General features: G+C 52.9%; 1 protein-coding gene across 1 annotated transcript in view; it reads left to right on the top strand.

Annotated features, from left to right (window-relative positions):
• KANSL1 (KAT8 regulatory NSL complex subunit 1) overlaps nucleotides 1-11,418 on the top strand; it is a gene marked incomplete at its 3' end in the record, with an annotated part of 98,832 nt that extends 87,414 nt beyond the window's left edge. Inside the window, exons 9-16 of the mRNA XM_026864613.1 lie at nucleotides 2,552-2,737; nucleotides 3,141-3,302; nucleotides 3,634-3,785; nucleotides 6,067-6,185; nucleotides 7,389-7,446; nucleotides 8,054-8,166; nucleotides 10,603-10,849; nucleotides 11,197-11,418. Coding sequence (XP_026720414.1) covers nucleotides 2,552-2,737; nucleotides 3,141-3,302; nucleotides 3,634-3,785; nucleotides 6,067-6,185; nucleotides 7,389-7,446; nucleotides 8,054-8,166; nucleotides 10,603-10,849; nucleotides 11,197-11,418 — 1,259 coding nt within the window. The remainder of the gene's footprint in view (nucleotides 1-2,551; nucleotides 2,738-3,140; nucleotides 3,303-3,633; nucleotides 3,786-6,066; nucleotides 6,186-7,388; nucleotides 7,447-8,053; nucleotides 8,167-10,602; nucleotides 10,850-11,196) is intronic.
• Nucleotides 11,419-11,420: the final 2 nt, after the last annotated feature.

Below are 11,420 nucleotides of genomic sequence, written 5' to 3'. Positions count from 1 at the left end.
CCCCCCCCCCCCGCCATGGTTATTTTGGGGGCTCACCTTGAAAACCAGCTGCCCGGGTCGATGGGCAGAGACTCAGTTAAGACTTTCTGGAATAGCTTGCGAGGCTTGGCCTTAGAACTCTGAGCATGTGCTGACTTTCACTTTGAGCCTGTCTCTCTGGGGCTTCTCCGATGCCAGCAGCCGGGGATCTCCGGTGCAGTTTGCCAAGGGCAGAATTGCCAGGCGCCGCAGGAGGAAAAAGATCATTTATTCTTCTGGCAAGCAGGGCGCAGGCAAACGCGACTTTTAACCCGTTGCACTTGCGCTTTGTAAGCGCTTTGTCCCCTTCCTTTCAGTGTTGGTTTTTTGTTTTCTGGTTCAACTGATTTCTCGCTGGGAATTTTCAGATGATGTAATAACCTTGGTGGGGAGGACGGGAGCGGGGGCTCTCGGGCTCAGTGTGGTTGCCATCTGCTGGTCCCTGGGAGGCCTGCACCTCCCAGGGTAGAAGGAGGAGGGAGAGGAGTGTCGGTGTCACTTGCTGCACATACTGGTGCAACCAGTGCTGGCAGCAGGACAGTGACCAACCACCAAATAACTCATTTTCTGCTGACAGGGTCTTACATTTTTTCCCCTCCCTCTGACCTATCTGCTCCTTCCACAGATGTGTGGGCTGCTGGGATGGGATGAAATTTCAGGAGAAAACAAAAAATAAACAGAGAAGAGGCCATTTTCCCAAGGTCAGACCACTTCCAACACAGTGATGTAGCAGCCTCACTGGCAGTGTCCTTACAGGACTGCCTTGGCCCCTCTCTGTTCTTTGGGACCTGTCTCCACAAACCAGGAGTGATGGCCAAAGAGCTGCCATCACACTGTGATAGCCCTTCCTTAGCAAATGGATGTGGTTAAACTAGAGCTTTAACCATCAAGGTGCCTGAAATGCAGCTGTCCCTGGCTTTTTCCTGAATTGGGTTCCCCCTGTTAATACCAGCCGACTCCAGCTCTCCCCATCCTCTCTGCCTGGATCTGCTGGGGCTTTCCAGTCCCTGGAATGTGGGGAAATACTGAGGAGGGGGTTAGATATCAGTCGTTGAGACTATCAACAGGGCTTGATTCTCTGCCACTTGCCCTCTGAGATTATCTAGATGCAGTTTCTAAATCCCACGACAGCTCCTATTTGCCTCCCTGTCCCCTCTGCAGGCGCAGAGGGAGGAGTTTTATTCCTTGTGCAGGGCCTGGGAAGGTTCATCTCTGTTCAGGGTTGCTTCAGAGTCCCTGTGAAAACGTTACGTGAGCTTGAGAGACGTGGGGGAGGGATGTTTGTACTACTGATGCTCATCTTAGTGCTTTTTAACTCCTAGTTGTGGCAGCGTGAGTTTGCATCGGGCTGCGTGGTCCTGCCAGTGACAGGTCTGCTGGTCTGTACTGGGGAGGAAAGCAGATGGATGGCATGTCAAACCACAAATACTGGTGTATAATGATCTTAAGGGTGTAGTTGGAGAAGATAAAATTCATGTCTCAGTATTCTCCTGTTAACCTTAAAGGTCTCAGTGCTTTTCCAAATGAGGATTTTGGCCCTCAGGCATATAAAAGAGAGCTGGGTCTTGGAGATTTAGGCAACAGTATTTGGTGATCAAATCTGAAGTTTGAAGCTATGAGTATGAAAGGAAGGCTTATTTGTGGGACTCCTGAGGCTGGAGTAGTTTGCTACTGCCTATCTACACAAGAAATACACTGAATAATCTCATTAGTGTTCTGTCTTTTGGCTGAGGTTGGGAGTGCACGTCTATCTGGGACTTGGGAGAAAGGAAACTCGAAGAATGTGAGCAGAAGTAGTGCCTGCCACATTTCCCAGCAGTACAGCACACTTGTGCTCGTTGAGACACGGCAGGATAAAATAGAGACAGGTACTCAATTACTATGAGCTGTGGTATGCACAGAAACTTTCAGGCTCAAAATGCATCAGTTACCCAGATAATTACCCATCAAGTTTGCCTGCTCGCAGATGGCTGCGTGACCCGGCCCCTGCGCGGGGAGCTCCCAGCGAGCTGCAGCACTTCTGCTCTTGGAGCTTCTGAAGTGTGCTCACTTACACAACTTTTGTTGGGTGATTGAGGTGCCACATCAGGCAGATTAACGTCATAAAGTACTTGGTTGGCTTTTGGCTTGACCTGAAATTGAGGATTTAAGCTGATTTTCTCTCTTTCAGCCTGTACCTCTGTAGATTTGATGTGCTGAGATATCTCAGATACTTGGAAGTCAGATCTGAGATAGCAGAATTGAGTGTGACAGTACATGAGATACCTTCAGTGGTAAAGACACGTGGTTTTTCTGACAAAGATTTCATTCTCCAGCTGTGAATCCTGTAGAAAAGTCCTGCTCTCAGGCAGCTCCAGATTAGAAATGTTAGGCCCCGATACTGCAGGTCCTTCGTGAACATGAGGAGGGTGTAGGCAAGCCTGGGTTTGTCAAGGGCTATTCTTACTGGGGTACTGGGAGAGGATTATGGTACTACCACTTTCTGGTGCTTAATTTAGTTAATTTGAATGCTGTGCTTTGTGTCCCTCTGCAGATGTGCCCACGAGTCTGCACTTCCAGAGCATGTTGAAATCTCAGTGGCAGAACAAACCCTACGAGAAAATTAAACCTCCCAAAAAGCTCTCGCTCAAGCACAGAGCCCCCATGCCTACCAGCAGCCTGTCTGACCCTGCTCGCAAAGACCGCCACAAGCTGGTGAATTCGTTCTTCACTGCAGCCAGTAAGTGCCTCCACCACGTGCAGAAACACTGCCTGGTTTTGTACCCAACAGCCCTGCAATCTGGGAAGAGAAAGAAGGAGGATACCCTTTAAATTCAGCTCTCAGGGATGAGGCCGTGGTATCACAGGCCAGGGCTGAAGGTGAAGTGTGTGCAGGTTGTGAAGTTCAGGCTGGGCTCGGTTCGTAGAGACCTCTTGTTGGTCAGTCTGAGGCTGTGCTCGGGCTGGCACGAGCAGTACTGTGGCTCGTTCTGCTCTGAGCACATCTCTCCAGCACCCTGATGGTGTTGAGCCCAACATGTCTGGATGTATGGAGCTGGTAAACTCTGCCCGAGTCTCCTGTGCCAACAGAAAGAGAGGTGAAAACAGGCGTTTCATAGCTCTTTCTCTGTTCCCCTCCTCAGAGCGCTCACATCAAAAAATCCAACCAGACAAGGCACACAGGCCACCTTTAGACGATTTTACGGCCGTGTCCAAGGCCGAGAGAGCGCCAGAGCGCTCACTTGTCCAGCCTCCTGCCTATGACAAAAAGCGATTGCGAGACTGCTCATCTGAGAGGAGTGAAGGTAGGCTCCCACGGCCAGGTCTCTCGGGGGGAGCTTGGGCTTTGCTGCATATCCAGCCTCTCTCCCCCTTCAGCCTCGGAGAAGGGGGAATGCACTGCTTCTGGGCCTCGTCGCCATCGCAGCAATGCCTCGTGTGCTCTAACTGCTCCTTCCCCCAGGGCCTCCCAAGCTGGCAGCCGCCGTCCGAAGGTGCTTCTCTGTCATGCAAAGTGCTCCTCAGCACTGGCCATTTCTGGTGCACATGGTCCTTCTCTATCCACCACCACCACCCTCCTTTGGGGTTTTTTTTTGTTAATGTCATTCTTCGTTTTCTCCCACCCTCCCTGTGTAGTGTTGAAGCACCACACGGATGTCGGTGGCCCGAGCTACTTGTCAGCAGCTGCGACCCCCACACCTCACAGCCCTATAGCCCGGCAACTGTCCACCTCCTCGGAAGGCTCCGCGCCGGCCAGTGCGAGTTCACAGGGCACCTCCAGCACAGCCGTAAGTACCTAGTGCCTTTTGGGAGAGGTTTCGGAGCTCAGCTCCATCATGGGGCCTCAGCTTTTGAACAGTTCAGGCATCTTAGGCTTGAGAGTGCGTAGTATTCCTCTTGCCGTGCTGGACCCGTTGGTTCAGCTGATGGTGGGGTTGCTGGCCCTCTTTCTCACTCTGACTTGGGGTCTGCTGGGTTCTTGGGTTGGTGTTGCCTGTGCAGAGAGCCAGTCAGCTGCAATTACAGGGTCACTGTCAGCTCAGGAACTGCTGGTAAATGCTCCTGTTCTCACAAGTCCCCTGGCTTCGCTCCACATCTGGTTTTGGTTTCTGAAGTTGTCTGGGGATGGAAGAGGACTAGAATTACTGAGCACCAGCAGTGTGCTGCTGGTACAGTGGTGTTTTCCCTCCGTGGCACTGGGCTGTAGGTGGGCTTGGGGCTGAGTCACAGGGCAGTGGTACAGCAGTGGTGGTTGAGATCTTAACTTTCACCTAAACACAAGCTTCAGCAGTTGCTTAACTCATACTGTCTTCTGAGACACACTCAGCCTCCCAAAATGCTAAAGGATGACAGGATTCGGGACCTTTATGAAGCTGTGTCTAAAAGCAGTCAGTAAGCAGGACCATAACTCCCCCCCACTGTGCTCTGGGACAGATGGATGACACAGCTCCTCCGCAGACGTCATTCGTCCTCCCAGCGCCTGACCCGCATTAACAGAAGCCCTTGATTAAAGGACTGAATTATGCTGAACTCTTTTAAGTGTCCCAGTGAAGAACCTGGCCCTTCTTTTGCTGCTCCAGTTGGTAGTTTGTGCCACAGCCTAAGCTGAATGTAACCCAGGGATGATGGAGCAGATCTCAAACCCTGATACTAAAACAAGGGTGCATTTGTCCATGGCAGAGCTGAGGGCACCACTTCCAACTCAGCCTTGTGTGCCTTTGTCTTTGCTCCAAGGTTTTTGCTCTGGGATCACTAGGTACCATCTGGGTTCCGTGCTGGTGAGATCAGCAGTGACATCAGTCTGAAGAACCCAGCAGGCAGTGGTAGGTAGGCCTGAATGCACTAGGGCTTTTGGAGAAGCAGCTCCAGTGTGTCAAGATGATGTTTCCTTGTGCTCATGCACATATCTTTTTGGTCCTTTGCTGCATTTTCTGCTGCTCTTGCACAAGCTCATTAAGAAAAGCAAGATGAAGCGTTTTCCCTTCCACAGCCGAGTCCACCCTGTTGCAGGTGCTGTGGTCTGGACCCTGGGCTCAAGCATCTGGGTCCTGGCTTCAAGCATCCCCGTCTGGCACAGGTTTGTGCGTGCTCCCCGGCGGGGGCCAGGCCTCACTGTTGACGGTGACACTCTGGAATTTCCTTGCTGCTGTGGCAAAAGCAGTATCCTCATCCAGCTTCACACGAGTCCTGGGGTGTGGCTGTGGCAGGTCACTGGCAGTTGGGTTCCTGCCTGTTTTTACACTAAAAGCTGCGGGATCAAAGGAGACAGAGAAAATGCAGGTGACTCCATTAGGAGGACGGGCCATTTGTGTGTATAGCTGATCCCCGAGGCCTTGTGTCACTGTACCGACAGTGCTGCTGTCACAGGTTTGGGGGAGGTTTTTGGGTAGACAGATGGTAGGAGAGCACCCAGCATTCACCCAGGTTTAAATAGATAAGTGTGGAGCTTATTTCTGTCTTAGAAAATCTATTCCAGTCAAAAGCGCGACACAGATGGAAGCTGTTAGGCTCTCAGTACAGCTGTCATAACCTGAGATGAACTCCTGACTGCTTCATGTTCCTCCTCTGTCACAGTGTCACCTCTGGTGGGTCCGGAGTCCTGCAGGGACACGAGCAGGGGCCTGTTTCCAAACTGGATCGTTCTTCCTCCTTTCCTGATGGTCTCACTACTTCCTTTACGCTGGCAGTAGGGAATTGGATTATATGGGAGACTTTTCTTGCTGGGTCAGATGATGAACAGGATCAATCTCCTGATCTGCCTGGCTGTGCAGTGCCTGGTACTAGTGTGGAGATGGTGGCTGGAGCCTGTGCTCCCCTTACTTCAGTGCCTGCAGGACCACTGCAGCCCTTGCCCTTGCTTGTACCCCCCATACTAAGGACTTTTGGTTGGGAAGAGGACCTGCAGCAAGCAGCAGGTGAACTCCATTTTGGTGCAAATTGCTGTTGGTTCTAGAGTCTCCATAGGTCCTACAAGGCCATTTCCTATGAGGCCTCATCCTTCTTCCATCAGTGACTTCACATGACAAAAACTACGGCCCTTTCTCATGTGGTTCTTGTCTTATGTTACAGCAGCCGAGGAGGAGGAGAGGCGAAAGTTCATTTGATATTAACAACATTGTCATCCCGATGTCCGTTGCTGCAACGACTCGTGTGGAGAAACTGCAGTACAAAGAGATCCTCACACCCAGGTACGTGCCTGATCCCCAGCTGCTGTGGGGTTGGTGTGTGCTGGGCTTTTACTCTCAACTCTCGTTGGAAGTTCAGCTCTGGCCTAGGGCTTTGCTCCTAGTGGCTGCCAGTGCTGGTGAGGGAAGGAGCTTCCTTCTTCCTTGGAAATACAAAAAAGCTTGGAAAACTCCTGATCATCTCTAATGGAGACTTGCTAAGTTAGGGAATGTGTTGTCTGAGTGTCCCTGTGGTGAAAGCCAGCTGCCCTGCTCAGGTCTCTGTGCAACCTAAAGTCATCCTGCTTGTCCCCTGTCCTGCTGCAGAGCTGCTGAGTGTGTGGAGCCGAAGGTTCTGGGGGTTCCCCAGCTCTGCCCGGCCTGCGCCGGGTTAACGCTGCAGTGCAGGAGAGGGGCCGTTGCCTTGGCTCACCTCCCGTGGGGGCACCAGTAGGAATTGGAAGTTTTCTCTGCCCGCTGAGTTCAAGGAGCTGAGCTGTCGGCCCATGTTTGGATGTTCTTGCATTAACACTCTGGATGAGATCAGTTCCTGGTTTTCTCACCTGAGTGCTCAGTGGGAGTGTGCCAGCTTGCCACAGCACTGGTGCAGCTTGTTCATCCAAACTGCCCACTTTCTAGTCCTTTTCCCTCCCAGTTTTCCAGGTCTGTTTCCCAGTTTACCTCTTTCTTCTTCCTGGTCCTGCGTGCTCTTCCCAGGCCTTTTTCAGAGTGGGGCAGGGAGAGGGAGCCTGCTGTTGAGCCAGAGGAAGAGAAGGAAATGCTGCAGCAGCTGCTCTGCTTCCTCTGCCCTTGGCAGGCTTCAGCCACACTGCCAGCCCAGCGCCAGGAGCTGGGCAGGGAGGCAGAAAGGAAGGGCTGCAGCAGGAGGACCCTGGCAGCCTGGGGCCCCCCATTCCTGACCCTCCCCACGTGGAAGGACGTCTCCAGCCTGTCCCCCACCATTGCGCTCGGTGGGTGTGACCCCACTGCATAAAAATGTGTTCAGAATGGAGCAGGCTAACAGTGTCTGTCCCTTGTCTGATACCACAGGAGGGATTTTGGTAGACAAACGTGACTCCTTGGCTTAAAACTGAGCCCAAGTACGTTGCTCATCGTGGCAGGCTTGTATTTTTCCTTTCCCAAAAGACAGTGTTGGTGCATGCAGGGCACGTGCTGCTGGGTCGGCTGTGCCAGGGATTGACTGCCCTCTGATGTTGTGTGTTGCAGCTGGCGTGAAGTGGATATCACCGCTCTGAAAGCCAACCCTGATGAAGACAGTGAGGAGGTAAGAAGGATTTTATTTCTGAATTAATGTGGGATGGGGTTGGTGGAGGCAGAACAGCATCTACAGAGGATGCTGGAAGGGAGTGGACGCAGGGACCTCAGCAGGGAGGTGCGGAGTCTCTTCCTTTTTTGCAACGAAATGGCACAATTGGCCCTGCAGAAACCAGCCTGGGGTTGGTTCCTTCTCAGGAAAGGTGTGATAAGGCAGAAGCTGGATTAATTAGATTGGGTACAGTTGAATTTGAGGTTTGATTGCTGTCAGGAGACTTCTCTGGGCAGCAATCTTATGGAATAGTCAACTCAAAAAATCATGACCAGTCACACCGCTATAGTTGTTATTTTAGCTAAACTGATGATGGTGGTATTTCCTTAAACCTCTGTGTGAGTGCTTTCATTTTGGGCTAAATGGTTGGCTTTTGGTTTTTGGTTCTTAATCTGTGTGTAAGAAATGCAGACTCAGTTTAACAAGGTGCTCTCACACTCACTGATAGCATCTACCTCCCTCCAGATATAAACATTTAAATTCACTCCATAGCTAGCACTGGAAAAAACTGCAGGTGTTTAATATAAGAAAGCTCTGACCAAGCCCTGTCCTCTTCCCTTTCCAGATCGAGGACTTGTCTGATTCGGCCTTCACTGCTCGGCACGGCAAGTGTGAGGAGATGGAGCGGGCCCGCTGGCTTTGGAGCACGAGCGTGCCCCCGCAGCGGCGGGGCAGCAGGTACGGCCCTGGGCACGGCTGGGGGGCAGCAGAGAGGATGCTGGGGGCTTCTCTTGGCCAACGTGTCATTCCCAACAGCGTGGGATGCTCCTGGGAGCAGGCTGTGGCGGCTTTATTAGATCAGCTGATCCATAAAAAGGGTTAGAAGCTTGTGCTGGTGTTGGAAGGTTTGATCACCATCCACAAGAGCAGCTTGAGGAGCCCTCGTAGGAGGGGGCACAGTCTGGCTTAGGTAGGGGTGAAGTTACACTCCAGTGGAGTTGCAGACAACCAACTCTTGCTCCATCTGTTTGGATTCCGCTTTCTCAAGCGCTTTCACCTCTCTAGAAGTGTGGAGGGTGCTGCGCCAGCGCGGGGGGCTGAGATGGGTGTCCCTCGTGCAGGGACAAGGAACGGCTGGCTGCTGCCTCTCCGCTCGACTGCCTCAGCACTGCTGTTCCTCTGCCTCGTTTATACACGTGTCCTTACGTTCCTCTGATCACTTGACACTTGATTGCCTTTCTGCAGTGTCTTTTTGCGAGTGGGTTTCTAAAACCACATCGTTTCCAGCTGTTGATCTCATCATAAACCCTGTGTAAGAAGAGATTTGCTCTTCTCCGTTTGGCTTCCGATGCTTTCTTTGGTTTTGAACGAGTGTGCTTGGGCAGAGATGCTGCTGAGCTACAGCTGCATGCAAACGTGGACCCAGTCGCCTTGGTCTGGTTGTGGTTTCAGTTTAGCCCTGTTGAGCTCGTGCGATCGTGCACGATTTCTGCAAGAACTTCTGCAAATAAGTGGCATCTGTCAAGCTCCATTTGTGCTGCTGCTGCCTCGTTTTATCTGCAGCTGCATTTCCCAGTGGTGGTGGAGCGTGGGACCTTTTGGCGTTTCTTTGCAAACTTCTTCGGCCACTTTCTCACATCTGATAGCAGCTCACCATAAATTTCTTCCTCTAGAGATCCTCTTGGAAGGATGTTGGTGAAAGATGCTGTGTTGAGGTCCTGGCTTGGTCACTGAGGTCAATTCAAGCTTCATCTCTTAAGTTTAGAAATGGAAGTGGGAAAGGACTTCCTGAGGTCTCAAGTCTCCAGGCTCCTGCAGGGCTGCTGCCAGCAGGAGACCAGGTTGGCTGTGGCTTTGCCTGGCCCTGGCGTGAGCCTGTCCAAGGATGGGGATTCCCCCAGGCCTGGGCCAGTATTCCCAGTGCAGCTCCCCAGCAGGGAGCGATGGGGAACAAAGTGTCCCTGCTCCGCTGGCCGCGTTCCCCAGCACAGCCTGGGACGTGGTTTGCTGTATTTGTGCTGAGAGTGACTTGGCCGAGTTCAGCTCAGTGTTTGCCACGTCCCGAGCTGCTCCTCAGCAGGATCTTCACTCAGTCCCTCCGTTCCCATCCTGGGCTTGTTCTCTGCGGCTACTTTAGTCTGTCTTTAGAAATTGTTGGAGTCCCTCATGTCCTGCTAACTTTTGTTGCTGTGATTCAGCCAGTACCTTGCTGCTTTCCTGTGGAGTTCCTGGGCCAGGTAATACCAGTAAACACTGGGGTAAACTCAGTTTCCCTTAAATGCCCTTCTCTTTGTGACCTGCTCCGGCAGATCTGCTGAGCCTCTGGTGGTCTCCCTGCCTCGTGTACGTAACAGATTGGTTTTTTTTTTCCTGTAGCAGCTTTTAAATTAAATCTTGATTCAGCACACTGACTTCATCTAGCTTGCTGCCTGTTGTAGGTGTTTTATTAGTCTAATTGGGCCTGCGTTTGTATGTTCTAAAGAACATTTTGCCCAAGGTAAATTTTGGAATCTGATCCTTGCCAGTCCTTGATGGCCACTTGCTGTTGCAGTTCATCTTGAAGAGTTGCACATGGGTGTGGGAGCTCCAATTAGGTTTCTCTGTTTGCAGCCTGTGGGTCTTTTATCTGGGAATCTGTGTAGGTGCTGAAACTTTCTTAATTCTTGGTTTAAATCTTCTGAAGTCTAGGGGTTTTACAGTGCTCCTCCTACACCCCAACCTTTGAACTTGCTGCGTTTTCAGTGTTACTGATTCACAACACCTGGTTCTTGAGCTGCCTGGTGTCACATGGCGTGTAGATGGTGGAAACACTTGGAAAAACCCATTTTGAAGTGTCAGATGTCATGGGGTGGCTTCTCCTCGTGGTTTTGATGCAGCACTCGCAGCGTAGGAGATGTGTGGGACACGTAACCTTAGGAGAACAGCGTCAGTGTTGCGAAACTGCACCGAGAGAGCAGAGTTGGGACAAAGAGGAGCCTGGATTTGCTCTGGGTCTCGACATTCCCTGCTGACGTGTGCCAGAGCCCTGCGGCGCTCCCCGACGTGTGGCTGCTCTGAGGTGGAGGCGGTGGGGGGGACCGTAGGGCAACAGCGAGCAGCCTTGGCCCCCTCCCCTGTATCACTGGGAGCAGAGCTGGGACTGAAACCAGGCTCTCCCGTGTGTTCCTATCGCAGGTCCTACAGGTCGACAGACGGACGGACGACCCCCCAGCTGGGGAACCCCTCGACTCCCCAGCCGGCATCCCCTGACGTGGGCAGCTGCCACTCCCACTCGGAGCTGTCCCACACCCACTCACCGCGCAGCCCCATCAGCCCCGAACTGCTCTCTGCCCCCCTCACCCCCCTCTCCCGTGACTCCATGCGGCTCCTCTCCAGCGAGGACACCCGCTGCTCCACGCCCGAGGCCGGCCTGGACGAGCAGGTGGGTGCTGCCTCCGCTTGCGACCCTTTGCTCTAGTTTTGCTCCTGGAGGGAAGCTCCACACGCTGCCTGTGGCTGGCAGGAGTAAATCTGACACTCAGACCTGGCTGGTTTATCCCCCTTGTCGTGGGGAGGCAGCTCAGAAACCTGCCCCTGGGAAACGCTGGGCCAGACGGGCCGTGGGTGGGGCAGCAGGATGTGGCCCCAACACTTGGTTCAGTTCAGAGGCTGCTGCCTCCTCACCCCCCCCCACCCGCTGAAGCTTCCCACACCCTGGCCTCAGCGTGGAGGGGGAGCAGAAGAGCTTTCCCAGAGGGTTTTCCATAGCCTGGTGTCTCTTCCCTTTAGGCTGTGCAGCCCTGGGAGCGACGCACCTTCCCGCTCTCGTACGATCCCAGGACAGAGTGCGAGGACCAATCTGACCCCCAAGACCGGTTGTCGCGCTGCACCCGGCGCACGTCGGGCAGTAAATCCTCCCGGGAGACCGATGGCACTTCTGCTTTGCCCAACCTGGCCAGCCTCAAGAGCCGAACCCCCCTGGCGACACCCTCCTCCTCCTCTTCCTCCTCCTC

The sequence above is a fragment of the Athene cunicularia genome, assembly GCF_003259725.1.
Source record: "Athene cunicularia isolate RWA chromosome 27 unlocalized genomic scaffold, athCun1 chr27_part1, whole genome shotgun sequence".
Classification (NCBI taxonomy): Eukaryota; Metazoa; Chordata; class Aves; order Strigiformes; family Strigidae; genus Athene; species Athene cunicularia.
This window is presented reverse-complemented; position numbering and strand designations above follow the sequence as displayed.